The 27,835-nt window shown below is 51.7% G+C and overlaps 1 protein-coding gene across 4 annotated transcripts; it reads left to right on the top strand.

Moving 5' to 3' along the window:
• Nucleotides 1-27,724, top strand: PDE1B (phosphodiesterase 1B). 4 transcript variants are annotated; one of them, XM_070410064.1, is made up of 16 exons: nucleotides 1-208; nucleotides 296-418; nucleotides 16,773-16,886; nucleotides 17,781-17,963; nucleotides 18,132-18,198; nucleotides 18,527-18,643; nucleotides 21,364-21,504; nucleotides 21,888-21,988; nucleotides 22,095-22,220; nucleotides 22,346-22,447; nucleotides 23,510-23,630; nucleotides 24,046-24,127; nucleotides 24,478-24,586; nucleotides 25,087-25,217; nucleotides 25,700-25,819; nucleotides 26,350-27,724. In XM_070410064.1, exons 2-15 carry the CDS (start codon nucleotides 309-311, stop codon nucleotides 25,801-25,803), a joined length of 1,608 nt encoding a protein of 535 aa, XP_070266165.1. In that variant the 5' UTR covers nucleotides 1-208; nucleotides 296-308; the 3' UTR covers nucleotides 25,804-25,819; nucleotides 26,350-27,724. The 4 variants fall into 4 exon arrangements, with proteins under 4 accessions (XP_070266165.1, XP_070266166.1, XP_070266168.1 ...); XM_070410065.1 differs by having other exon boundaries at nucleotides 3-208; nucleotides 329-418; XM_070410067.1 differs by lacking the exons at nucleotides 1-208; nucleotides 296-418 and adding an exon at nucleotides 4,328-4,433.
• The last annotated feature ends 111 nt before the right edge of the window (nucleotides 27,725-27,835 follow it).

The following is a 27,835-nucleotide window of genomic DNA, read 5'->3' as shown; positions in this document are numbered from 1 at the left end:
GGAGAGGAGCAGAGGGCGGGGGAACCGGCCGGGGGAGGAGGGGAGACCGAGGAGGCGGCTCTGGCTGCGCGCGGCAGCGGCGGCGCGGAGAGCTGGGACCCGGAGCCCAGAGCTGGGCAGCGGGAGAGGAGCAGCCGCAGGAACTGCAGCTCTGCCAGCTTGGGCTGAGCCTAGAGATACCGGCCTGGCTGGTCCACGCCAGCCGCAGGTGGGAAGGGGCTGGGATAGGGGTGAGGGTCCTCCGGTGAGGGGCTGAGGCTGAGCCGCGGTGCTGTCTCCTCCCTCTGTTCCGTAGACAGAGGCTGAGCATGGAGCTGTCCCCTTGCAGCCCTCCCGAGATGCTGGAGTCGGATTGCCCGTCACCCCTGGAGCTGAAGTCAGCCCCCAGCAAGAAGATGTGGATCAAGCTTCGGTCGCTGTGAGTCTCCGGCCCGGAGTGGGGGGAAGGGATCTCAGGGCGCCTGGAAAAAGGGGGAGGGGGGAGCAGGAGTCGGGCTGGTGGATGTTTTCCGGCACACATGTTGGCAGGTGCAAGGAAACACACTGCTCTGACACGAGTGGCCAGGCACATGTGCAAGGCATGTGCTGGCTGGGTAGAGCAGGTTTAGGAGTTGCAAAGCTAGCGATGTGGACCCCCGGTGACACGCAGCGCGGAGAGGATGTGCGGTGCAGTGTGTCAGGGCTGCAGACCGGCAGCATTCAGGAGGCGCCAGGCTGACTCACACGTATCCATGTGCAGGGTTGTGCAGATGTGAGACACATCACATGTGTGTGCATGAGTGTCTGAGGTCACAGGGACGTGTGTGGAATGATTGCACACAGCTGCAGATGCAGTGCACCGGGATTCTAGTGCCAACCTGTGGGTCATATGTACCTCTGCTGGGATTGGTGGCTTCTGCCTCCTGCATCCTACATGGGGGGGGGGGGGGACCCCATACCTGAGCTGCTCCTTTCTCTTGAGGCCTGGAGCCCCACTCCGCACTTCTCCTGGGATCTGGAGGAGTGGTGGAGCCCCTACCTAGGATCTGGAGGAGGAGGGTAGGGATCCTACCTGGGAGCAGGGAGGTGAAGAATGATTGATAGGGCAAGGTAACTGTCCAAGCCTGTTTGTTGCTATTGGGTCTCCCTAGGATCTCCAAGCACAGTTAGGCATCTTTTCTCATTGTTGCAGGATGAGGGCATGTGGGAAGGAATAAGTGAGGAATAAATGAGGAAAGTCCCAAGGGAGGAGAGGAACTTTTCTTCCTGTTCCTCAGAGAAAGAGAGGGTCTGGTCAAATACAAGCCATGCAGCAATCTCCCAGTCAGCTGTGAGTGCGTAACCCCCGCAGTCTGTTGATTCTTAAGCAGAGAACAAGGGAAGGTGCTCCTCTCCCTAATATGACCCCCCATGGACCCAGGAAAGAGGCTGTGGATGTTTAACGAGGAAATACAGGTAACATAGCCCCTAAACCCAGTTCCTCCCCAGTATCCTCAATAGTGAGCACTGAAGCTTCCATTTCTGGGCTCTGGCCGAGAGGGAGAGATGAGGTAGGAGATGGCTAGATGCTTATGATTGTGTTGTTTTAAAAAATACTTCAACTGCGGCAATAAGATGATGCCTTTTTACTGGGTGGTGGGTCCGATTAATATACTAGCTGCTTGGAGAGGCCTGAGGGAGAACTGAGGCATAGTGGTAACAAGGCTTGGAATCCAAATGTGCTTTGCAGTTCACCCCATTTGCTGCCTCCAGCCAATGCAATTTGCGGGCTCTCTGAAGCGCAGCCTTGGAATGAGTTCTGGGATGAAGAATGGAAAACCAGATTGAATTGATTTTTGTTGGGAGGAGCGCTGGTTGATTCTTGTTAGAAAACTAACAGTGCTAGTAACTGTTAATAGTAACTAAGATCCAAAGAGGAACAGGTAAGGAGGTGGTTGAAGGCAGAAAAGGGGCCTCAGGGTCTATAAATGTGAGAATTCAAGGTATCCTGGGATGACTCCCCCTTGGCTCTAGTGGTCATCATATATTCCCCAGCCTCTATTCCAGGTAACAGGTCCTGCAAAAGAGCAGGTTTTACCATCTCCCTTTCTAACCAAAAGTCTTTCCTGGAGGCAAATTGCTATTTCTTCTGATGTGAGAAGTTCTCAGTGGCGAGAGAAGAGGGTCCCCAGAGGAGGCATGGAAACCTGGGGAAAGAAGGGAGCAGAGGCGCTGCCCCCACAAAGTGTGTTTGTTGACCTGTCCTTACAGGAGAGGGTGGTGGACAAGGATCACTAATTATATTGATTAGATTATCTGGTCTTCACTCACTTTAGCAATCTCAACCTTAAGAGTACTAGCTTATGCATAATAACGTACCCAGAAAAGTACCATCTCCTCAAGTACCACTAAGACAGATTCCCAATCTCACTTCCTCAGAGCAGAGAAAGATCTTGGTATCAAGGGAGATCCCAAGTTGATGGGTGACTGGATTTGGCCCTGTTTGAATATTGGGGAGGCTTTGCCAATCAGATGAAGGGAACTAAAAGGATTTAGGACTAGGGTAGGAGAGAGAGACTCTCTAACTCTCAGGGTTGAGGGCTAATCAAAAAAGGCATTCTCTCTTTTAGGTGGAAATAGAACACCCCTTCCCCCAACCCCAATCACCACCTGTTCCCAAATGGGCTTGAGTGGGAAGGGATTGTTTAGTCTGGAAATGGTGGGGGGCGGGGGGGGATGAAAATAATTATCTCAGGATTGGGTACTGAATAGAAATGAAAGCAGATGGAGTATATCTATATCTATATATCTATATCTATATCTATATCTATATCTATATCTATATCTATATCTATATCTATCTATATCTATCTATAAAGGCTTTGATTCCCCTACTCAACATATCCTATATCCATTATGCCCTCCCCTTCCCCCCTATACTCTTTTAATTTCTAATCTAGGACATCTAGACTCTCTTCAGGGAGGCCAGGCCTGATGTTTTTGCCCCTGGTTAAAAAGCGATATAATAGCCCTGACCGGTTTGACTCAGTGGATAGAGCGTCGGCCTGCGGACTGAAGGGTCCCAGGTTCGATTCCAGTCAAGGGCATGTACCTTGGTTGCGGGCACATACCCAGTGGGAGGGGTGTGCAGGAGGCAGCTGATCGATGTTTCTCTCTCATGGATGTTTCTAACTCTCTATCTCTCTCCCTTCCTCTCTGTAAAAAATCAATAAAATATATATTAAAAAATGTGATATAATATAATTGTGCAGGGCAATTTCTTTCTGGGAAGGGCATCCAGGAATTTTGTTCCCACACTAGCATGCTGCCAAAGATAAATCCAGAATCTGGAGCATATGAGCTGGAGAGTCCCTAACTGTGGGGTTTCATCTCTACCTAGCAGGAAAATGTTCCTAACTAAGCAGACTCAAGCTGAGACATGAGAGAGGCTGGGACAGGCAGTCTGGAGATGATGGGTTGACCAGGATGGTTTTTAGCATCTCTCATCCTAAGATGAAGGAATTGACTTCTCTGAGACCTGAGGGCTTTCAGGAGTGAGGGGGAAGGTCAGTAGGAGTAGAAGGGTTGTTTTTTTTTTATGTCTTTTGGGAATCAAGAAAAACTATGAATAGAGATTTGTTTGTTACCCTTAGCTCATTCATTCATTCATTCATTCAACAACTATTAATTTTCTCCTGTGTGCCATGTGATGTGCTGGATGTGGGGGATATAGTGCTGGACAAAATGAACACAAGCCCTGCTCCTATGGAGCTTGTAATTTGGGTCAACTCCAACATTTTGATACACCTGTTCCTCATTTTGATACTCCCACCCCAGTGGTAAAAGTCTACCACTCTGGTTTCTGCTTAATCTTTTCCTTTGGGGGTTACAGGAAAGTACAAGCATCACTCTCTTCTCTCTGCTTCAGTTTATCCTGGAATTTTACAGACAGAACCTTCCTCTTCCTTTGGGATAGTACAGACACAACCCCTTTCTCTTTTTTCTCCACATGGTACACACTCAGGACTCTCAAGGTCTAGGCTCAATGTCATAAGCTGCTGTTCAAGGTCATTAAGGCGAGCTGGAGCAAGGACCCAGTTGGGGATTATTTTTGCCCATCTTGTTTCGTCAGTCTAATGTGGTACCTGGAATATCATAGGCACTCGATAAATAAAAGAAGAAACAAATGAACGAATGGTTATCTTTGAATATGTCACCAAGCCCAGGTCTGACTCTGATTCTGTGGTGCGTGTGTTCCTGCGTGCAGAGCGGGGAGTAGGAAATGGGGGTGGAAGAAAGGGGGATGTTGTTTTTTGAGAAGGTGATGTTTAAAAGGTGTGGGGTTTGAGTGCCTCAGAACAGAGCCTGGGACTGAAGGAGTTACAGAGAGGATACATAAACGACGTTATTTGGATGTGTGAACGAGATGTATCCGCATGATTGTGAATGCTCGACATGTTTACATACGATTCTGGGTAAAGGTTGATATACGTGCTGGGGAGTTTGTGGAGCCGGAGTTCTGTGACGATGTCTCTTTGTTTTTATGTTCATAAATGGCATGTGTGATGATAAATATGTTGGGAAGGTATGCTGAATTAGGGTATGCTGAATGCCTGAAACTGTTCTATGTAGGAATGAGATGTATGAGTGTATGTGAGTATGTGTGTAGGTAATGGGATAATACGTGTGTGTGATCTTGTGTATGTGTTTGTGACACTCACATTTTTTTGACAGTCCTGGGGAGATCAAATGGGTAGGAGGGGGAAGCTGAGGGACGGAACGGGGTGTCTGACTGTTTTAGCCCACCTTTCGTCCTCATTTTGTGTGTGCCCCATGAGTGATCTTCTGTGGCTCTTACCAATTTTGAAAACTGTGCTGCTGTCCTCCTTTTTCTGCATATGGCTGTGGAGCTGTTGTGAAGATTGCAGGGTAAACTAGAGCTCCCTGGATTGCTGGAGAAAAAGGAGCATCATTTCTCCCAGGCCTTAGCGAGACGATTTTTAGTGCCTTCCTCCCTGGGTCAGCCCTTCCTCCTTTATTTCCAACCATAGCAAAGGGACTTTCTCTTCCTTGGGTTTATATCCCCCCCACCCACGCCCCCATCAGATGGCTTCCATCTCTCTATTCCCCCCATCAGCTTTGTCTGAATGAGGCATCCCGGATGGTAGAGGGTGGAAAATTTCTGCAGTAAGCTGAGGGGAGGTGCAAAGACAGGGAAAATCAATTCAGACCAAAGGAAGAAGTCCACAAAGGCCTGGTCAGAATAGGTGGCTGAAGGGAATCAGGGAGGCAGGGCTGTAGACGATCATTGGGAATATTGGGAGATTAGAGTTGGAGTTCATGTTTCCACTCTGCCTGATCTTGAAGTCACACAGTCTCTCTGAATCTCAGTTCTTCGTTTATTGTCATCCATATGAAAGTGACTTCTGAATGATACAGTCTGGAGTTCTTTCAGCATGGGAGTAAGAATAAATGGGTGATCATTGGCTGGGATGGGGAGAAAATAAAGATTCAAGAGGCAGGAATATGAATTACTTAGTAGGTTTGAGTCCCGGTGTCAGGGACATGATTTGGAAGAGTCTTGTTGATGAATGGTAGTCTGGAGCAGGCGAGGCAGGTGTCTGAGCTTAGAGACTAGAAGGCTGGCTGGGGCTGAGGAAGGGCTGACCTAGATAGAGTGTGGGTCACTGAGGTCCAAAGAAAGAGATGATACGCCTTATCATCTCTTTTCCGTGGAAAAACTAGAAGTGAGTAGAGCAATTGCAGTTCGAAGACATGGTGTGTGTGGGGAGCCCAGGGACGGCCACTGGAGAGCTCTGTGAGCACTGGAGGAATTCCCCTCTGGCGTTTATCCTCAGTCCCCAGGCCTGGGTGTGATATGACCAGGTATGCCACGTCCTATTTTAGAGAATCTCTCAAGTCCCTTAGAACCCAAATATCACTCCGCCTGCTCAGGAGCCCCAGGAGGCCAGTTGGAAAGACTGAGAGAGATCCCACGTTTGAGGTGGCATGTATCCCTCTTGCCAGTAGGGGGTGAAGTAGCCTGGAGATGCTATGGGACTGGAAGGCCAGGTGAGACTCAGGAGGAGAGAGGCCTGGATGTCTCACCCTTTCCACCTGCCCGCTGCCCAGGGGGCTCCTGACGTCAGCGAAGCGAGTGCTTGTTTTCCGTCCTCCCCTGGTTTTTGGCCGCCGCCATCGGACTTTGAAGGAGGAGCGGGAAGCCTTTCCTCTCGCAGGGATCATTGAGGATTTGCTTCCCACTTCTCTGCTCCCTCTGTTTTCCCCTTCTTTGATTCTTCCTGCATCCTTTCCCTGTCCCTTCCCTCCTTTGTTCACATCTTTCTTGGCTCCTCTTTCTCTGCAAGGACTCTTTCGCTCTCTCTGGTCCCACTTCCTCTCTTCCTGTTCCCTTTACTTACCCTCTTGCTCTCACCTTCAGTGCTCCTACTCCTCGCTCACCTTGGCTAGGAGTCAGAAACCCTGGGGCTTCCCCCACCTGGTGGTGATGGTGCAGGGTAAGTTTGCTGCAGGCACCCTTTGGGGCCACCTTAGGAGTCCAGCTGCAACCCCTGCATTCTGCAAGGCCTTCCTTTTACCTTCTCAGTGACCTCATCCTCCCAGCGCCTCCGGGAAGGAAGCCAAGTAATTGCCTTTGGATCTCAGGGGGCTGATTTTTCTCAGGTACGGAATTTCTAACTCTTCAGGACAGCAGCAGAGAAAGAGGGACAAAACCAGGGCAGCAGGTGGGGTGCAGGTGAGACAACTGGGAGACTGGAAGTTGTTAGATCATGAGATTGTCCCCCAAGGGAGGAAGACTTAATGGTCTGAGAGAAGTGGGAGAGAATCCTGGGAATGCTGAGGTGGGCAAAGGTGGGAACTGAGGGGGAAGAAAGGTGACTGAGAAGGGAAAAGGAAAAAAACAGATGCTATCCATTCAATGCAGGGAGATAGATGCTATCCATTCAATGCCAGTGCTCTTGCCCCTCTAGTACCCCCACCCCCAGCCCTGCAGCTGCTCCTCTCCCCTCAGTGCCTGCTGCATCTATGGAGCTTATCCCTTTCTGGGAAGAAAAGATGAGGGTTGCCTTTACCTCAGCATCCCAGACCAGGCAAAAGTCCACTGAGGGAATGGGAGTGGGGTTTTGGTGGAGAAACAGGCTTGGTGGGAAAAGGGCCAGGGCATATGGGGGGAGGCCTGGCGGCGTGGGCAGGGAGAAGAGCTAGAAAGGGGGGCTTCAGGTGGTGCTGTGGATGCAGCCAGGCTCCCAGGTCAGTTGATTCCACAGGTGCAATGAGTAGTCAGATTTGCAAATAATTATGGCTGCAGTGGAATGAATAGGCTGCCAGCGGCTGATGGTATCATTTAGGTTGGGAAGGGGCTTAGTGAGTCTCTGGCAGGCAGGACCTGGGGGCTAGAGAAGCTTCTCCTTTCATTCCTGTTGCTTAGCTTTCTTGCTCCCTTGTAGGTCAGCTCTTGTGGATCTAACTTGGCACCATCTCCCTAGTTCTTGCCTCTATGCACACTTTGTTTGGAAACTTCTTGGGGCCCGGACTGAGTGAGCTCACGTGCCAACAGTGTTGCCAAGTTCCCTAAGCCCAGACTGTCTCTCTACCAAGCAGTAGCTTTAGAAATTCCAATCTGAAAAATTAAAATAAATCAAATTGTGCCAGACTCACCCCCAAAGACTTTTCTGTTCTGCCTGTTCTCTTCCTTTCTGTTTTTCTTTGACATGTCAAGAAAATTTGCCGTGTTTTTTGTTTTGTTTTGCTTTTGATTTTTATTGTAGCAAGATGGATTAATGATAGGTATTCAGGAGAACGTCCTGGAAAGTTCATGGAGGTTAGAATGTGACCTTTCTATGATAAAGAAGAAAGCCACTCCCCTCCTTTAAGAACCAGGTTGGGGATGAGTTGGGGGAAGCGTTGATGAACTTGAACTCGGGATGAATCGAGACCCAGGCATCCTACTTCCCTGGTGTCTCCAATGCAGGCACTGCATCTGAGAACAATAAAGTTTACGGAGGAGGAAGCTGATGCCATCGATAGATGGTAAGGTGAGGGGCAGGGCTGGGACCAGACACAAATTCCACTGATCCCCAGTTTAGTGCTGTTCCTGTCACACCTGCAGTCAGTCCCTTGCCAAGTTTGCAACTCACTTTCCCACCCCAGGCTGCTTTTAACATCTGTTAGGCCCCCTGGAAGCTGGACATCTGCTGGCAACATCTGTTGGGATGTGGTTTGGAGGGTCGGTGGGGTGGTTCATGTGGAGGTGGTTAATGAGCAGAATTAAACAGTGCAGGGAGGGAGAAGAGGGGTGGACAACGGAAGCAGAGAAAGAGTTCTTCTGGACTGCGCCTTGGGAGCCCCTTCTCTGACTTGTCTTCCTCTTGCCATCCCTCCCAGTTCCTCCCTCACTCAAGGGCTAAAGACTGAGGGAGAAGGGACTCATTTGTGTGCTGGGCTGGGAGCCAGGATATTGGGTCTTTTTTGGTCTGGACCAAGGCTCGAGCTGCTTAGATTACCCCCTTCCCCATCTGACCTGAGCTGTGCTGGGCTGTTGCTAGGAAAACCTGTTAGAAAGGGCTTCTGTTCAGGAGGCAGAGGGGGCTTCGCCTTCAGACACAGGCAGGGGTGAGCTGACTCCTTTCCCTCTTCTTCGGTATTTCTCAGACCCTCTTTACAGCTCCTTTCTGATCTCTCTTCCTTCCCTCCCTGTGCCTTAGTACCTCCTGCTCCTCTCCCTCCTTTCCCTCCACTCACCTGGTTTCTGTCCTTCCCCACTAACCCCCAGTCTTCCACAGGCTCTGCCCCATTCTCCCCCCACCCTCCCTCCACCCAACTCCTCTGGCCAGTGCTTAGAGACCGCTGCCATGTCAACCTGCCACCTGCTACCTCCCAGGATGGCACCCCAGCTCTGCCACTAGGGGGGCTATTTTTATCTCTAGAGCCACCCCCGCCACTGTGCCCAGCCAGCTGCAAGAGCCAGGCTGCTCATATAGCAATGGGAAGCCAGGGGTGAGGGGAGCACCAGTGCTTGGATAGGTAGAGATATGCTGTTCTTGGCTTCTGGAGCTCCATGTTCCATATATTCTCCGGCTTCTGCTTCCACTGCCTCCTGACCCCTTTGTCAGGAGTAAGGAGTCGGGGGGAAGTCCCAGACGTCGGGAGTGGTGGGAGCAGGCTTTTCCACATCAGGGGGCCTAGGGGACTTTGTTCATGGAGGACTCTTACTAAACATTTGCCGAACTAATGAAATAAAGGATTGGATTAAATAATCTTTTGCTTCATGCATCACTTTATAGTTCCCAAGGTGCTCTTCTGTGGGCTCATTTGATCCTTGTGAGAATTCTGTGAAGCGTGTATTGTTTACCCATTATACAGACAAGGAAGCTGGAGCTCACAGTATCTTGCCCAAGGTCACACACAGTGATAAAGTCTAGGCAGAAGGTTCTTGATTTTATTTTTATTTTTTTAAAAATATATTTTATTGATTTTTTTACAGAGAGGAAGGGAGAGGGATAGAGAGTTAGAAACATCGATGAGAGAGAAGCATTGACCAGCTGCCTCCTGCACACCTCCTACGGGGGAATGTGCCCACAACCAAGGTACATGCCCTTGACTGGAATCGAACTTGGGACCCCTCAGTCCCCAGGCCGATGCTCTATCCAGTGAGCCAAACTGTCTAGGGCTTGATTTTAATTCATGTCCTCTTCCTATTGGATTTAGATAATTTCCTTCATTTTTTTAATTTTTGAGACTTTGGAGCCTTGGAGCCAGTTAATCTCTTCCTCAATAACCCTCCAACCCTACCTCCTTTCCTCTCCCTCTCCCCACCCCTCCCTTAGACCCCTCTTCTCTGACCAGAGGCAGTATCTCCTATCCTTTGTTCATCCCATCCCAAGTCCAATCCTTCAGTGCAGGTGGGGGTGGGCCAGGAAGGAGGCATGGTCGTTGGGCTCCTTGTTATTTTAAAACTAAATTTAAGGGCTAAAGGAAAATCCATGCTGGACTGTTGGTTGGAGTTGTTATAGATATGCCCTGCCTGCCACCCAGGGGACAGTTTCCTTAGCTTGGGCAGAGGTAGAATGTGGCGTGTGTGTATATATGTGGGTGAGTGGATATGTGTGATTTTTTTCCACCAGGAAGGGATGGTGGTTTACTGATATCTTTCTTTATTAGGAACAGTTATAGTAATAACTGTTATAATAGAACAGTTATAATAATAATAGTAATAATAATAAACAATCTGGGTTGAGTAATACAGCACGTATGTCTGTGGGGGTGAGCGGTAAACAGTCATTTGTCCAACCAGCTTTGGTTCTACTGGGCAAGAGAGCAGAGGGGTGGGTATCCTCTCCAAAGCTTTTCTAGTCTAACAAATCTCTACTTCCAGTAGGAGGGTTGAGGTTAGTGCCTACTTGGTTAGGGCAACAGAGCCTGGGGTGAAGGCCTGGAGTGAGGGGAGGGCAGGGAGCTGCCTGGCTTGGTGTTTGTGCTGTACCAGGCTGTGTGCAGCTGCCCCCACTCCCACCTCCGTCCTATCCCTCCAAGCAAGCATGGCCACAGAGTAGGCCAGGTGACTGTCCCTCATCTCCTGGGTGGCAGTTCTGGGTCTTGGACTCTGGGTCTAGTCCTTTCTTTTTAAAAACACTAACCAGTGTGTGTGTGTGTGGGGGGGGTGGGGGGTGGGGGGGTGGGGGGGTGGGGGGGGGCACAGAGGAATGAGATGGACGCACAGAGTGTGGGTTTAAATTTTTCCCAACTCGGAAGCAGCCCTGCCTCATAGTTCCCGGGAGTTCACTGGAAAACAACTTGTAGATATTTAACCTCTATTCCTCCCCTTGCTGTTGAATCCCACTTTTACTTGTCCCATTACTCAGTGGAGCTGAGAAACAGCAGGTTCCCAAACTTCATTTGTTTATAATCTTTCAAGGCTTTGGCACAGTGACAAGGTATTTTAATTTCTCCCTGCGTTTGGGGGTTGGGGGGAGGGAGGGAGAAGACTTCCTGTCATAAAATCCTGGCGCTTGGCCTGTTTCTTCTCTTTTCCCCTTTTCCTGTCATACTCATCCCCACCGGTCCCCTATCCTCATTTCCACATGGACCCTAGATTAAGGAAATTGTAGTAGCGCAGAACTCTCTTCCTTGGATGTGTTGGGCTTCACTCCCGGCTTTCATCCTTAGCCCCGCCCAGCCCCGCAGCTGACCAATCGTAGCCCAATGCACTTATATTGGTGATGTCATCTCTCAGCCCACCCGGAGGCGGGCTGGGGCTGTGTGCTAACATCCACTTCGCCCCGGAGGCCAGGTTTTCTTCCCAACCTGAGCAAGAGCAAAGAGAGCCTGGGGAAGGAAGAAGGGGTCTCTCTTTGGCCATCCCATCACTTCTCTTCTCTTCCAGTTAACTCAGTTATCCCCCAATCCCTGTTTTACAGATGAAAAACCTGGGGCTGGGAGTGTTAATGTAACTTGCCCAACCTCTTGGTGTCTGTGAACAAGTCCTCCTGATTGTCATACACTGCTTGGGGGTGGGGTGGGGGTGGGGATAGAGTGGGGGGTCGGGGGGATAGGGGCTTCTCTCCTGGTTGGAAGGTCACTGAGTAAGGATCCCCTGATCCCTGGCTTCAACAAGCCCCTCCCCTGCAGTTTCTAATCCTCCTCCTGCCTGGCTTCCATTCTTTCAGGTGGGCAAGATGAGCTTTAACCCACCATGGAAAAGGCTCCTGGAAAAGGCTCCTGGGAGGGCGCCGAGTCTCGACCCCTCTCGGGGGCTCTTGCAGAGTCCCTTCCCCTCCTACTACAGACTTCTTCTTAGGACAGATTCAGGATGGTCCCTGTCCCTCACCCTTAAGCCTCCTACTAACCCCTTCTCCTCAAAGAGGAGCCCCACCTCCTCAGAGCAGGGCCTGGCCTGTGCTATTTCTGTCCTTTCTGGGATTTTTCTGAGAACAGATTCTTGTTTTCAGTTCTTTTTAGATGTGAAACTTTTCCCGTGGCCTCTCACCCAGTTGCTGTGGGCTGGGTCTCTGCCTCATCACTGCCTTCTTCCTCCAGCCAGGCTCCTCCTGTTCCCCCCTCAACCCCCTAAGTTCTCTCTGGTCAGTCACTCAATTCTTCGGAGACCTGGAGGAGGAAGTTAGGGGCCCAAGAGGGCGCCATTCCCCTCAGGGGCTCCAGGGTCCTGGGGGCAGCGTATTGATGCCCTGAAGTAGGAGACTTTGATTTCCATGGCAAATCCTGTTCCTGTGCAGAGGAGCTACCTCCAGGGCCCCATCTTCCGGTAGGCAGTAGGCGCCGGGGTGAGGAAGGGAGAGGGGAGGAGGATGGCAGGTTGCTGTGGGTCCACCAGTTGTAATTTGGTGGAGGGGAGCGATTAAGACTTGACATTTATTTAATGAATATGTTGTGTGCGGGTGTACTTCTCTTCCATCTTTAACCCCATCCATCTTGCCTTTTACCTCATACTTTTCCTTACCCACCTCCCCTTCCTTTTTATCACTTCTTCTTGACTACAGCAGGTGTCTTAGTAGAATGTCCCTCCTTTCTCTGCTTCCTTACCCCCAGCATCCTTAGGACCTCACATTCCTCTGACATCTCTTCATCTGGTCTTAAGAACCCAAAAGGAAAATAGGATTCTTCTCACAACTCTCAGCCCCTGGGCTTAAGGCTGCCCTGTGCTGAGCCCCCTACTTACAGTGATCTTTTGGGGAATGTAGATTCTGGAAGTAGTGCAGGGATATTTGGAAATCGCCAGATCATCAGCCATATGGTAATTCAAAGAAATGAACTGGTGGGGGCTGAGGAAGCTGAGCTCTTTTGGGGTTTAATGATTATTACTGCCTAGAACCTTTTCCAGCTGGATGCCCAGAGCTGGAAGACACTGGGACCTTCCAAGGGTTAGGATCTGAGGCTTTCCCCATGGTGCAGGGGCTGAAGGTAAAGGAGAAGAAGTGGTGGTGGTGAAACAGAGTTAGGGGTGGAGGTGGAAGGAATGTTGGGGAAGCTTCCAGTTTTCCTTAGGTCTGGATGAGGATTGGACAGGGTTGAGCATCCAGTTTTGCAGGGAAAGGGACTCATTCCTGACAGATTCTCCGAGGACTGAATCAGAGGGGTGGGAGTAAAACTGATGTAGGGGTGGGAGTAGGATTTCCTATAGAAGAATGGTGAGGTGAGGACTTTGGGTGGGTCAAGGGAGATCTTAACTCTGAAGGACTTTAGAATCAGAGAGGCCCCTGCCAGGCCAGAAGTGCCCTGTGGGGGTTCTATAATTTCAGGAAGGTGAAGTTCAGCACCTGGATTCTTCCAGCTGCCTGAGTCCAGGTTCCCCTTCTTGGACTCCCCATTTGACAAATATATCCTTTAACCTTTCTTTCCCTCTCGCTTTGGGAGTCTGCGCTGGTGGTGTCTGGATTGTGTTGGGTTCAGATTTCAACAGGAGCTATTAAGGAACTCCTGGACGGGATCAGAGGTGGAGGCAAGAGGAGCTTGGAGGGAGGGTGTGTTGAAAGGCAGCCCATGATCTCACTCTTCTCTCCAGGCTCTCCATTACACAGAAACCCGGCTCAGAGAGCACAATTGTGAGTTCTGGCAGACAGCTCTTCACCTAATGAATCAGCCTTCTTTCCCATTTATTTATTTAATGAACGTTTACTGAGCACATATTGTATGCTCTTCACACAGCAGCCAGGATAAACAAGTCCCTGTCAGTGCCATCAAGACACTCACAGTCTACTAGGGGTTGCCGGACACTAACACTTCATGAAGGGTGGATGGCTGGCCCGGCTGGTGTGGCTCAGCGGTTGAACGTTGACCTATGAACCAGGAGATCACGGTTCGATTTCTGGTCAGGGCACATGCTCAGGTTGTGGGCTCGATCCCCAGTGTGAGGCATGCAAGGAGGCAGCCGATCAATGATTCTCTCTCATCATTGATGTCTCTCTCTCTCTCTTTCCCTCTCCCTTCCTCTCTGAAATCAATAATATATATGTATGTGTGTGTGTGTGTATATATATATATATATATATATATATATATATATATATATATTTTAGAAAGGATGGATGACTGAGATTCAAGAAGCTGTGATGGAATCAGTTCCAGCCTCTCTCCAATCTAATTACAAGATTGCACTCCCTCTGCCCAACACCTCTGGTGTTTGGGGCACCGTTAAAGCTCCAATAGTGTGGGTTGTAGGCTTGCTGACCTGACTGAGATTAACAAGTTGTATGACCTTGAACGAGTCACTCAACCTCCCTCATCAGGTGATTGTGAGGCTCAAATGAGGGTTGTACTTGTAAAGGAGGATCATGACCATTTTCATTCTCCCATTTCCTCTGTTAGGGGACTTCCTAAGTACCAGTTGCCATCCAAACTAGACTCTCTTCTGGACTTGGGATAGAGAAGTCAGGCGCTGCTGGATTTGAAGGGAGTGAGCCATGAGCTGGGTAGGGCCAGCCTGATGCTGGTCAGTTAATTCCGATTCAAGTCACATTTATAAAGACCCGGAGTATATGCCAGGCCTTTTGCATACATTATTTCATTTAATCCTCTTATTAACAGCCATTCACAAGTGGTTTATTATCCTCCTCACTATTTTATAGGTGAAGGAATTGAGGCTCTAAAATAAAGTTCTCAAACTTGAGTGTGCATGAGAATCATCTGGAATGTTTGCTAACTGCAGATCCCCGAACCATACCCTTAGCTATTCTGGTTTGATAGGTGTGTAATGAGACCTAGAATCTAAAATTTTCATAAGTATCCCAGGTGGTTCTGATGCCAGTGGTCTACAGGCCACATCTTAATAGATACTGATTAAGAATTAAGAATTAGTGACTTGCCCAAGGGCTCAGAGTCAGGTTTGATTGCTGCCTCCCCACCCCCCTCCACTCCCATTGTGAGGATGAAATGAGATAATGTAGGAGAAAGCGCTTTTAAAAATGTAGAGCTGGCAGCATTGTTAGCGATTATGCGAATACATGCAAATGAGCACCTGTGGGCTTGACTGTTCACTTTGGGAGTCTGCGCTGAGATGTGTGTTTTGAGAGGCGGGTGGAGGAAAAAACTTTGGCGGAGGGCATTGACCTCTAGGGGCAGAGCATTTGGTTGTAAAAAGGGCTGACCAAAGTGGAAAATTAGGCCTAGGACAGGCATCTGGGGGGAGGTGGGACCAGAGGCCTTTCTTCCTAGGTTGTGTGTCCCCAGATTTGAGGGCCCCTGGCCATAGGGACTGGCCAGGAGAGGGAAGCCTGGCTTGAGCCTGGGCCCCAAAGGCAGAGTGTACCTTTTTGTTCTGCGATGGCTGGGGGGCACGCTGGGAGATGCTGGCTCAGGTCCCCCTTTCTAGCTCTTTAGCTGGAAAGCCTTTTCTGTTTCTATCTACTGACCTCCCAGCTGGGTCTGATACTGAACTCCGCCTCTATCAGTGACCCACTGTTTGCACATGGAGGGGGTGCAGCAGAAAGGCTGGAGGTGGGATTTGAAGCAGCCCCCCCCCCCCCCCCCCCCCAGGAGGCTGCAGTGTCACCTCCCATCTCCCTGCTTTCCCTCCTGCCCCATGTGCAGACAGGTCTTCAGCCAGGTGAGAGTTGGCCAGGGATGCTTCCTGGGGCTGGCTGGCTGTTTTGGGCACCCCTCTTCCAGAGCTGCTGAGACCCCAGGATTCTAGGGCTGCTTTCCTTCAGGAATGCCATTGTTCTTCCTCCCCCCGGCATCCCTGGGAATTGATGCTAATTTCAGCCTCTGGTCCCTGACTCATTCTCTTCTGCTCCCTGACTCAGAGGGTGGCCTTGGGTTTCTAAACCCCCTCTCAGTGGGGAATTGTGGTGGCCACCATTTCACCCCCATTTTGGTGGGGCTGGCAGGGCAGGGCTGGAGGAAGGAGCAAAGGGGAAAGTTTAATTGCTTTTTTTAAACATCACCATGAAGGCAGAAAGCATTGTTTGCTTTGTGACTGCCTGGGCTGGACTCAACAGACTTCTAAGAAGCCTCCCAGTTAATCACCAACCCCCAGAATTCGTGAGTGCAAACTGTGGGAGATTGTCCCTTCAGGCAACACATTCAGTAAGTGAGACCCCTGGCCACCACTCTTGCTCTGGGGGAGCTGCTGCAGGGCTGTGGTACCGGATGGGTCACCCTTTGCCAGAGGTTCTCTCTGGTACTGTCCCGGGCAGGCAGGGGTTAATCCTGCTTTGTCCTGGTTGATGGATTCTGGAATCATAATCCATTAGCTCTGCCTGGATGGAGTGAGGCCAGGAGAAAGCACTCAGATTGCTCTTTGTTCTGCGTCTTTGCCATCCTGCCGGGGACAGAGAGGCTATGGACATGTACCTCCCTCCCCATCATGACCTAGAGACACAGTGAGAGAATCTTGGGTCCTCTTTTGCTCTCTGTTGATCCCAGAGCCCTCTCTCATGGGGGAAATAAGCAGTTTCAGCGCTTGGTTATTCAGACTATGAAACAGACCATCCCAAAAACTTCCCCCCCAGGAGCTTGTACCTGCCTAATTCTGCTGAGCCCCGGCAGTCTGAACAAGAATGTTCAGGAAACACTGATTAAAAGGGAGTGTTAAGAGGTAAATCAGAGATGGATGGGGACAATGGAGTCAGGAAAAGCCTGGAATTACACCTGGGTGGGGGTGGGGGTGTAGATACATTTAATACGGTCAGTGGCAGTAGCCTGAGATGAAAAACATTAGCTGCTATTAGTCTTACTGTTAGAACGATCAATGATTTATGGAAGACCAAAGGTATCCTGCCCGCATGACAAGGTAGCAGTGCCCAAGCAGGATGTCTGTGTCCCCCGCCCCTTCCCAGGCTACGCTACATGGTGAAGCAGTTGGAGAATGGGGAGGTCAACATTGAGGAGCTGAAGAAAAACCTGGAGTACACAGCGTCCCTGCTGGAGGCCGTCTACATAGATGAGACTCGGTGAGAGTGGTGACAGTGGAGATGCTGGGCAGGGAGAGACCTACCCATGGAGGAGGAAGATACCAGACAGACACAGTAGCCCAGACCCTGGGGGTCAGAGGAAGCTGGGGACAGAGACCTGTGCTGGGGTCAGAGTAGGAAGGAAGAGTGAGATGGGCAGAGAGGAAGAGCTGTAGGTAGAAATACTGGCAGAGATAAAGAGGCAGAGAAACAGACACAGAGTTGTAGAGACAGAGGCAAACAGGTGTCAAAAAGGAAAGAAGACTGTTGCCTTAAAGCTCATCTGGCCCCAGCCTCCCTCCCGGTGTGGAATCCCTCAGGCCCTGCACTGCCCAGTGTGGGAGCCACTGGCCTCATGTGGCCATTGAGACTTGAAATGTGGCAACTGTGAACTGAGACGCGTATGTATTTGTAAAATACATGCTGGACTTCCAAGACTTACAAAAGAGAATGTAAAATATCTCATCAGTATATGTTATATTGGTTCCACATTGAAATGACAATATTTTGGGTGTATTAGGTTAAAGACAGTTTATCATTAAAATGAATTTCATGGTTTTTCTTTTTTTACATTTTCAATGTGGCGACTGGAAAACTTAAAGTTACTTATGCGTGGCTTGCATCTTATTCCTGCTGGACAGTGCTGCTGGTCACTAGCATCCCTGACGGGTGGTATCTCCAGAGCTGGGATGCTCACGACCTCATTCGTTGACCGGTTTTATGACTGGGGACATGAGATAGAGAAACAGAAATAAAAAGACACAGAGAGAAGAGCAGGAGGAGGGAGAGAGCTGGCCCGAGAGTTGCTGAGGCGTGCGGTGTGGCTGGGCCCAGGGTCCCCGGGTTGTGGAGGCACTTCTTGTCTTTCCTCTTTGACGCCCTCTGGTGCCTCAGGCAAATCTTGGACACAGAGGATGAGCTTCAGGAGCTGCGGTCAGACGCTGTGCCTTCCGAGGTGCGGGACTGGCTGGCCTCCACCTTCACCCAGCAGACCCGAGCCAAAGGCCGCCGAGCGGAGGAGAAGCCTAAGTTCCGTAGCATCGTGCACGCCGTGCAGGCTGGGATCTTCGTGGAGCGGTGAGGCTCGCCCGCGCTCGGCCTCCCTCTGCCTCTAGTCCTGCCCCTCGTCCCCAGCCACCCTGGTCCTCCAGGCCCCGCCGGTGGTATAGGCCCCACATGTCCAACTGATCAAACCCCACCCCACAGACCTTCACACCTGGGTCTCTTTTCACTGTTTCCCCCTAGGATGTTCCGGAGAACGTACACCTCCGTGGGCCCCTCCTATTCCACTGCGGTCCTCAACTGTCTCAAGGTGATCCTGGGTTTCCGGGAAAGAGGAGAAGGTCGGGGTGAGGAGGTGGAAATAGTCGTTGGGACTTCCAGCCTCTGTTTAGGGGGTGATTTTTGCCTTCCCTCTTAAGTATTGTCCTCATGTTCCTCAAAACAACGTGTGCCCGCTCCAGAGGCAAACTCCTGCCTCTTTGTGTAACACGGAGCGATGTCTGGGAAGGAGGAAGAAGGCCACTTCACCACCTCCTTGTGTACTGCTTCCCAAGACTCTGTAACCATGGGCAAGTCCTCTCCGCTGCTGCTAGGCGCTCCCCTGGGCGCCTCCCTCCTAGTCTGTTGCTTCTCCACAGAACCTGGACCTCTGGTGCTTTGATGTCTTTTCCTTGAACCGGGCAGCCGATGACCACGCTCTGAGGACCATTGCATTTGAGTTGCTGACGCGGCATAACCTCATCAGCCGATTTAAGGTTGGGTCATATCCTATCCCCGCCTTTGGGCATGATTCTCCACTCCCATTACTCCTGTTCTAGGAGATTCCCAACCAGTAGATTCCATAGGATCTCTCACTTAGTCCCACCATCAGGGGAGCCTCCTCCTGCCCACTCCAGTCCAGCCTTTCTTTCCCTTGCTGCAGTCCCAGCCTCTGACCTTATTTTGCGCCCTAGGCTAAGATTCTAGGTCTGTAACTGTCTAGCCCAGGATTCTGTTCTCTCCCCTTTGCTTTCTTTCCCTCTAACTTGACCTCTCCAGGCTGGTTCGCCGTTCACCTCCTCCTTTCAGCTGTCCTGCCTCCTGCCTGTGGACACCAGAGGCCTCAAGACCAGATGCTGTCAGTCCTTGGGGACTAGAGTCTCTCCATGTGCTTGGGGGCAGGGGGAGGGGATAAAATTGGCCACGGCCACCCGGCTCTCCCACCTAGTGCTAGTCTCTGTCCAAGGAATTTTATGGAGAGGATCAGCTCTTGGCAGTGCTGGGTAGGACTGTGTGAGGGGAGGGAGGGTGTGTGAACTCCATTTGCTCCTCAGCTTGGCCGGCCAAGAAGAATATAGGATTAAAGTCCTCTCCAGATCCTGTGCCAGGAGGGAATGTCTTTTGGGAATAGAGGCTGGAAAAAAACATTTCCACGTGGAAAACCACAGTTGGAAGTAGAGGGCGAGGGGTGTTGAAGAGTCGCAGTAGGGACTTGGGGGGGGTGGGTGGGCAATAGATGTTAGCGCAAAGGAAACCATGTGTTCTGAGGGACCCATGTCGGGGTGGGAGTGGGTGGAAGGAGTGTGGTTGAAGGGCCCCTCCAGAGGACTTTGAAAGGTCATCCTGCCATCCTGTGCCCCATTTCACCGTAAGGACCACCGGACCGCTGTGCATGTCTGCCTTCCTCCGCCCCACTCCGCCCTTTACAAGGGCTCCCAAAGGGCTTCCAGACCTTTCCCGAGGTGCTCGGGTGGGATTTTGTTCAGTGCCTTCCTGAGGCCTGTCCTTCTTAGTTTTATTTTCTTCCCTTTGATCCTGCCCGGAGAGTAGCAGGGTCCTCTTTTTCTCCAGGCTTTTCCCAGCTCATGTTTCTTCAAACTGGTTCTTGGGCATATTCCAGGCATCAGCTTCCTTTAAACTCTGCTTCCTTACCTGGAAGGACTGGTTCTGGGGGGACCCTAAGAGTAATTGCATCAGGTTAGGATTGGCCCAACCCCAGTCCTAACCTGAGAGAGGGGAGTGCTTATTGCTTTAGTGTTCACTCATGGTAGAGCCCCCAGTTGGAGCTATCCTTCTCAAACTCCACATTCCCTTCCTGGACACCCAGCCCTCCTCTGCTCCTTCCCTTCCCCTCTCCCCTCCCCCTTTCCCTTTCCCTCTCCCCCTCCCCCTTCCCTTCCCCCTCCTCCTCCTCCTCCCCCTCCCCCTCCCCCTCCCCCTCCCCCTTCCCCTCCCCCTTCCCCTTCCTCTTCCCTTCCCCTTCTCCTCCCCTCCCCATTCTCCTTCTCTTCTCTTCCCCTTCCCTTCCCCTCCCCCCTCCCCCTTTCCTTCCCCCTCCTCCTTTCCTCCCCCTTTCCCTTTCCTTCTCCCCCTCCCCCTTCCCTTCCCCCTCCCCTTCCCCCTTCTTCCCTCCCCTCCCCCTCCCCCTTTCCTCCCCCTCCCCTCCATCCCCCTCTCCTCCCCCTTTCCTCCCCCTCCCCTCCATCCCCCTCTCCTCCCCCTTTCCTCCCCCTCCCCTCCATCCCCCTCCCCTTACTCTTCCCTCCCCCTTCCCTCCCCCTCCCCTCCCCCCTCCCCCTCCCCCTCCCCCTTCTCTTCCCTTCCCTTCCTTCTTTCCCTTCCTGTCCCTTCCCTTCCCTCTTTCCCTTCCCTTTTCTCCAGGGACACCATGGCAATGAAACAGTAAGGGCAGTTGTCATGGAAACAGCCCTTTAAAATTCCCTAAATTTGGGACACAGCCCTCCAGGGGTGGGGGTGGGAGACATTAGGGTCTGATTGATGAGTGGCACATCCTCTGTGTCTAGTCACTTTCACTCATCTCTACAGAAGCTTCCTCAGGTCCTGAACCTTGCTCTCCTCCTTGCCTCGGGCGATCCAGGGACAGGTGCAGACACCAGCCCTACCCTCAAGGAGCCTTGAGCCTTTGAAGGAGGCAGGCATACCCCAAAGGCATATGCTGGACAGAGACGGAATTGATTAGCTTGTGTGTGTCTGGGTGGGGGGAGGCTTTCAGAGGAGGGGGTAACCTACATCTGGCTGGAAGGGTCCTCTCTACATCATCCTATCGTTTACCCTGCTTCTGAGCCCTTATGCATGGTATTGGATTGGGTTGGGGTGGGTGGTTGAAAGGTAGGAGGGAAACTCTCTTTCCTTTTAAAAAAAAATCTCCAGGGAAATAATAATAATTGTAGTTACTCTTTAGAGAGCACTTCCTAAGTGCCTTGTACTTATCTCATTAAATTCAAGGGGGGAGGTGGTATCTTCATTCCGCAATTAAGTCTCTGAGGCACAGAGAGGCATGTGACTTGCCCAAGGTCGCGTAGCCAGCAGGTGGTAGAGCCAGGATGTGAGCCTTGGTTCACCTGACTGCTGAGCCAGTGCTCTCCCTGTGCCACACTGCCTTCTACAGAAAAATGGCATTGCTGATCTCAGACCTGGGCCTCCTGCCATTCCTGCGGATCCTCCACGCAGCTCTATTTCCTCCCTCCTGCTGCAGATTCCCACTGTGTTTTTGATGACTTTCCTGGATGCTTTGGAGACAGGCTATGGGAAATACAAGAACCCTTACCACAACCAGATCCACGCAGCTGACGTTACTCAGACAGTCCACTGCTTCTTGCTCCGCACAGGGATGGTGGTAGGTGCCCTGGAGATCACTCTGCTGCGACTTAGGGCTTTATGACTGCATAACTGGGGTGTATACTCCCATTTCCCTCCTTCTCTCTTTGGTTCCTCCTTTGGCATCACAGTTTTCAGAGTCAAATCGGACTTACTCTACAGAATTCCCGGGTGCACCATAATTTCACGGGATGTGTGCTGGGATGCAGTGGGAATGTTGCAGGTGGGAATGGAGGAAGGTCTTTGGTCATTCCAGGAGCGGAGAAACCTGGCTGCATTAGCCCAACAGCTGGCCTTGAAGAATGGAAGGGTGGTGTGAGCGGTCTAGCCTGTATGTGGAGATTTGGGGGCAGTGACTCAGAGAGGGTTGGCCCCCTCCCATCCTCTGTCTCTTTCTCCCAGCACTGCCTGTCAGAGATTGAAGTCTTGGCCATCATCTTTGCAGCAGCCATCCATGACTATGAGCACACAGGCACTACCAACAGCTTCCACATCCAGACTAAGTGAGGGGCGGGGTGTGGCAGGGCAGGAGGGGCCGAATGGAAGTGGGGAGGTTGCCAGAATTTCCATTTAACAGGGGGCTGACCATGATGACCTTTGGCTTTGCAGGTCAGAATGTGCCATCCTGTACAATGACCGCTCAGTGCTGGAGAATCACCACATCAGCTCTGTCTTCCGAATGATGCAGGACGACGAGATGAACATTTTCATCAACCTCACCAAGGATGAGTTTGTGTGAGCAGAAGCCAGGAGTGGGCATCCCTACAAGACCCCCTCACCCAACCCTCTCTCTCTACTACCTGGACCTCCTGCCACCAGTGCTGTGGGGCTAATTGCTCTTCTGGTTCTGTTCATTTCAGGGAGCTGCGGGCCCTGGTCATCGAGATGGTCTTGGCCACAGACATGTCTTGCCATTTCCAGCAAGTGAAGTCCATGAAGACAGCCTTGCAGCAGCTGGAGAGGTGGCATCTGGTGGGGTGTGGCCGGGGCTAGGCCAGAGCAAGGGGTGTGTGAATCGGGGGGCATATACATGGGTGATTGGTGTGCCAAGTCTTTACCTGGATGTAGAAGCTCTCCTGGCTCCAGATAGCTGAGTGTATCTGTGTGTGTGTGTGTGAGTGTGTGTGTGTGTGACATGTGTGTGCACATGGCCCTGGGTTTAGGTACAGTCTAGGCACCTGGTATACTGGAGAGCACTTTGGGCTGCGAGTCTGAGATGGGCATTATCATCTCAGCTTCAGGACAGACTTACTCTGGAATGCTGGGAAAATCATTCAATCCTTCTGGACTCATTCCCTTATCTGTGAAATGTGAAAATGATATGCCTCCCTCCTCAACAGCTTGCCACCAGTTCCTACTATAAGCAGGCTACTGAGAGAGTCATGTGAGGTAAAAGACAAAAACACAGAATAAAGGCCACAATTACATCCACTGTTGCTTAAAAGTGGGAGTATCTCAATGTGTGGGAGTTGCTAAATGTGTGTAAGAACGGACTATGTGTGTGTCCTGAAGGTGTGTGTTAGTGTGCCTACGTGTGGGAGAATGTGCTGTGTCAGAGCATATCATTGTTAGAAAATAATAACTATAATAATAATAATTATAGATAACATCTACTGAGTACTCACTATGTGCCAGACACTTTTCTAAATACTTTTATATAGCATGCCATTTAATTCTCAGAACAATTCTATGTGGCAGATTCTGCTATTATTTCCGCTTAGGATTGAGGAAAATGAAATACAGCAAATTTAAGTAACTTGCTCTGTGCCACACAGCTAGCGTGTGATAGGTGTAGTGAGGATTGAACCCAGACCTCTGCTTCTAAGAGCCTGGGCTGCTTGCTCTGTGTGTGTGTGTGTGTGTGTGTGTGTGCGCTTGCGCTTGTGTTTGTGTGTACCCTTAGAGAGTGTTTGAAGTTACCTGAGAGGACCTGAGAGAGGGCATGTGATGGGGAGTTAGGAATGGTCCACATTTCCTTTTCCTAAAAGCCCAGTCTCCCTTCTCTCACCCTCTGCCTTGACCAGGATTGACAAGTCCAAGGCCCTGTCTCTACTGCTCCATGCTGCAGACATCAGCCATCCGACCAAGCAGTGGTCAGTTCACAGCCGCTGGACCAAGGCTCTCATGGAGGAATTCTTCCGCCAGGTACCATGGCATCCTTGCCCACCCCCTGCCCATGGGCCTTCTCTCGCTTGGTTTTCCATACTCCCACTCCAGACCTTCATTTAGCAACCTGCAGCTCCTGACCTGACCCCAAACTGGGGGGATAAACTGTCATTGTCCTAAGAGCTGAACAGTGGTTCATGAGAGGTACATCCCGTTTGCCTATCACTCATTTCCAGGTCACAGGCACTCAGAGTGGAGGGGATGGAATACCAGCAGGAGGCTTAGGGAGCCTCCTTCTTCTCCTCTTCCCTCTGCTAGATACCTTCCAAGCCCACTCTGAGTGCCTGGGGGACATTCCTTTTCTACCACAACAACCTCCTACCACCCCAGCTTCACCCTGGGTCTGGTAGTCTGAGATGTCCGCTCCAGCTTTCCCACCTGTCCTCTTCCCCAGGGCGACAAGGAGGCAGAGCTGGGTCTGCCCTTCTCTCCGCTGTGTGACCGCACTTCCACTCTCGTGGCACAGTCCCAGATTGGTGAGTGTCCTTTCTCGCAGGGAGGAGAGGATTGCAAAGCGGAAAGAATGCTGTGTGGGGCCTGGGCCAGGACTTCCCCACGTCCCCAACCTCAAAGCCATCCTTCCCATAGAGGCAAGCCTGCGGTGCTAGGGCATGGGGTGCTGGGTGGAAGGCCAGGGGCGTGCAATGGTGGGGAGGAGTTCTCTGAGGTCACAAATGCATCATCCCAAAGGCTGCCTTCATTGGGAACTTTTCAGCCGTAGGTTACTCTGTTTTACATGCAGACAAGGGTCACAGCCATGCTGGCCACATCCACTACCCAGCCCTGCAGGTAAGACATCGCCATGGTGTTACCCTCTGCACTGCAGGTTTCATCGACTTCATTGTGGAGCCCACATTCTCTGTGCTGACCGACGTGGCTGAGAAGAGTGTCCAGCCCCTGGTGGATGAGGACTCCAAGTCTAAAAACCAGCCCAGGTGAGGATGACTGGGGTAACCCGGCCTCCTGGTTCTGGGAGAAGGGAGTCAGACTCACAGAGGGCGGACCCCCAGGGAGGAGGCACAGGCATGGAAGAGGTGGTGAAGGAGCAGGCTACTCCAAACAGGAGAGCCGCTGTGCTGTGTGTCACACACAGGGGCGGAAGGATGGGGCCATGTGACCAAACACGTGTGCTTGCACCTGTGTTCCCTCCACCATATTTTTGTCTCTTCCATTAGCTCTGTTAATTGTCTTTTTGCTGATCTTGTTTTTATTTTCCTTCTAGTAAGAGGGAAGGTGTGGAGAGGGAAGGGTGAAATCTGGGAGGAGGGGGACAGGGACTTGGAAGGTACCTAGCAGAGGGAAGAGGAGAAGAAGGAGGCTCCTTAAGCCTCCTGCTGGTCTTCCATCCCCTCCCCTCTGAGGGCTGTGAAGGTGGTTCTGGAATGGGCTGGGTCCCACCTCTGAAGTTGGTGGGGGGTGGGGGTGCTGCTTCTAGTTTTCAGTGGCGCCAGCCTTCTCTGGATGTGGAAGTAGGAGACCCTAACCCTGATGTGATCAGCTTCCGCTCCACCTGGACCAAATACATTCAGGAGAACAAGCAGAAATGGAAGGAACAGGCAGCAAGTGGTGGGTACCATTGTGGGCATGAAGCCGTGGGAGGAGGTGGCTAACGGAGTAGTAGCAGGTCCATTTTCCTCAAGCCCCTGGAGCAGCCGTTGACTCCGAGTTGGGAATAGAGCTGATCAGACTACAGTTAGATTACAGGAAAGACTGACCAGATAATTGGCCTGAACTGTTCTAGAATGAGAACTGGAGAGAGAACAGGGACAACCATATTCCACAACCAAGGGGCCTTATGCACATTGCGGCCTGTGGGTGGTGCTCCTGTAGATTAGGGTCACTTGGTGGCCCCGGCTGGGAGTCTCTTCCTGTATGTGGGAGTTGAGATTGTGATTAGCAATCTGAAGGCCCGAGAGGCTCTCCACAAGTGGCCGGGGGTTGAAGATAGGAGGATGCATGAGAATCTCTTACTTTTCTCCACATGCTCCTTGGTTCTGGGGAAAACTACTTCTTGGTCTGGTCTCAGCTTCCTTCATGCCCCTCTGCAGGCATCACCAACCAGATGTCCATTGACGAGCTGTCCCCCTGTGAGGAGGAGGCCCCGCCCTCCCCTGCCCAAGATGAACACAACCAGAATGGGAATCTGGACTAGCCTGGGGCTGGCCCAGGTGAGCCTGTCATGGTGGAGTGGGAGGGTCTTGATGTTGGGCGGGGAGTAGGGAGAGCTGGGTGTCCAACATGGCATTTTGAAGAGTCATCTCTGGGGTTCAATGGATGTGAGGTTCTCCCTCCCTCCTTCCAGGCAGGAGAGTGGTGAAAGTGAACACATAGAACTGAGTCAGGGCGTGAATGTGAAGCCAGGAAATCCTCCCAGCTCTTCTGTCCCAGTCCCTGCATTTGGAAAGCAGGTAGCTCTTCAGAGCAGGGTGGGGCCTGAGCAAGGCTAGAGCCATCCAGGTAGCACCTTTGTGAGGGCTCGGGAAAAGGAACCAGCCGGGGCACAGGCTCTGTGAGGGCGGTTGGCACGACTTCGATTGTAGCTCCTGCTCACACCTTGGCTGGGTACCCTTCTGCAAGGCATTTTTTTGCACAATGATTTGTGGGACCGAGTGGGGATCTGGGCGGGACTTGGAGAAGGTAAGTCAGGCTGGAAATAAAGGCAAAGGTCCGAGCACTGAAACTTCCCCTCTTTCCCCAGGTCCTCATTGAGTCCCAGTGTTAGATGTCATCAGCACCATCCATCGGGACTAGCTCCCCCATCTGCTCCAAGGGAGCATGAAGGTCGAGGAAGAGACAACCCACCCGAAGGCCAAATGCCAGAGAATGTGGGGTTGGGGAAGGGCCCCTCCCCACCCGACACCCACTGGGCCATACTTTAATCTCCTGGCAGCAAGACTGGGGAACTTCAGGCTCCCAATGGTCACTGTGCCCATCCCCCTGCCTCTGGACTCCCCCGTGGCCAGATGGATGTCTGGGGAAGGGGAGCTTCCTGCAGGCTTCCCAGGGTTTGGGGGAGGGTCAGAGATGCCAGCCCCCTGGACCCTCCCCCATCCTTTTTGCCTCCAAGTTTCTAAGCAATAAATTTTGGGGGTTCCCTCAGCCCCCCACCCCAGATCTTAGCTGGAAGGTCTGGGTCCCCTTTTCCTACCCTGGGAGGGGCTGGAACAGGAGAGAAAGCTGGGGGGTTTCAGAGCCCTATGCGTGGGGAGGGGAGTGGGCTTCTTCAGGGCATGGTATCATTTTAGGGCCTGGGAATGGGGGGTGGGCAGCCTCTTTACCCCAGACCTGCACTGCTTCAGCCCCATCCCCAGCTCGACCCCTTACTTCTTCCCTCCTCCCATTCATCATGGCAACTGGAGAAGAGGACCAGGGGCTGAGAGCAGGTCTTTCCTGGGGTCCTTAAGAGCTTGGGACTGGGACATGGAACTTGCCCTGGCTGATGCCTGAGCCCTTTGCCTCCTTCCTCTCCCCTGGGCTGGAGGCTCCCATCCGACCAATGTCTGTAACGTGCTTCGAGTCTCCTCAGCAAAGCACCTTCAGGATGCATCTTACGAGCACAGGCAGGAGAGACCAGCTGGGTCAGGGTCAAGGGTGCATGATGGGGGTGAGGTATAATTCAGTAATACTGTGTTACCACCAGAGGATCCCTCCCCTTCTCCATTCCAGCACTGGCCCAGCTGCGGGCACCAAGAGGCCCCTCCTCTGTGACAGTGGGGAGGGGTGAGAGGAAGGCAGATGGGGAGGGGCTCAGGGTACTGCTGTAATGCCCTCTGAAGAGAGCCCCCCAGGCCCCCTGTCCCTTCCTCTCCTCAGGTTCCTCTCACCCCACCTTGTCCCAGGAAAGGCCCAAGTCCAGGTGACTGCCCTTCTTTCTCGTAAATATCAATCATGCATCTGTACAGTGGGCCCTGTTCATGTGAAGTCCATATCCATGGTCTCTTAGACCTGCCACCCTGCCACCTGTCCCCCCTACCCCACCCCAAGTAGGGCAGAAACGCATGTGACTCATCCCTGCCCTCGGTCTCCCAGAACCCTGTTATATAGTCAGAGATCAATAAAGAAGGGAGACCAGGCTTGGCTGTGTTTGGTGTTCACTGGGTGGAAGTCCACCACGCATCTTCAGGTACACTGTCCCTTTAAGCTTGATAAAATCCGGTGCAGTCGGTGTTCTATCTGATATGTAT

The sequence above is a fragment of the Myotis yumanensis genome, unplaced genomic scaffold (genome assembly GCF_028538775.1).
Source record: "Myotis yumanensis isolate MYYU_CA2020_CCGP unplaced genomic scaffold, mMyoYum1.0.hap1 SCAF_3, whole genome shotgun sequence".
NCBI lineage: Eukaryota > Metazoa > Chordata > Mammalia > Chiroptera > Vespertilionidae > Myotis > Myotis yumanensis.
The sequence above is the reverse complement of the archived record's forward strand: the minus strand, read 5'-3'. Positions and strand labels throughout refer to the sequence as shown.

Coding starts and splice junctions, on each gene's coding strand:
- PDE1B (XM_070410064.1), top strand. CDS start 309: ATGGAGCTGTCCCCTTGCAGCCCTCCCGAGATGCTGGAGTCGGATTGC. Junction 18,199..18,526: donor CGGTCCTCAACTGTCTCAAG/GTGATCCTGGGT, acceptor GCTTCTCCACAG/AACCTGGACCTCTGGTGCTT. Junction 21,505..21,887: donor TGCTCCGCACAGGGATGGTG/GTAGGTGCCCTG, acceptor TCTTTCTCCCAG/CACTGCCTGTCAGAGATTGA.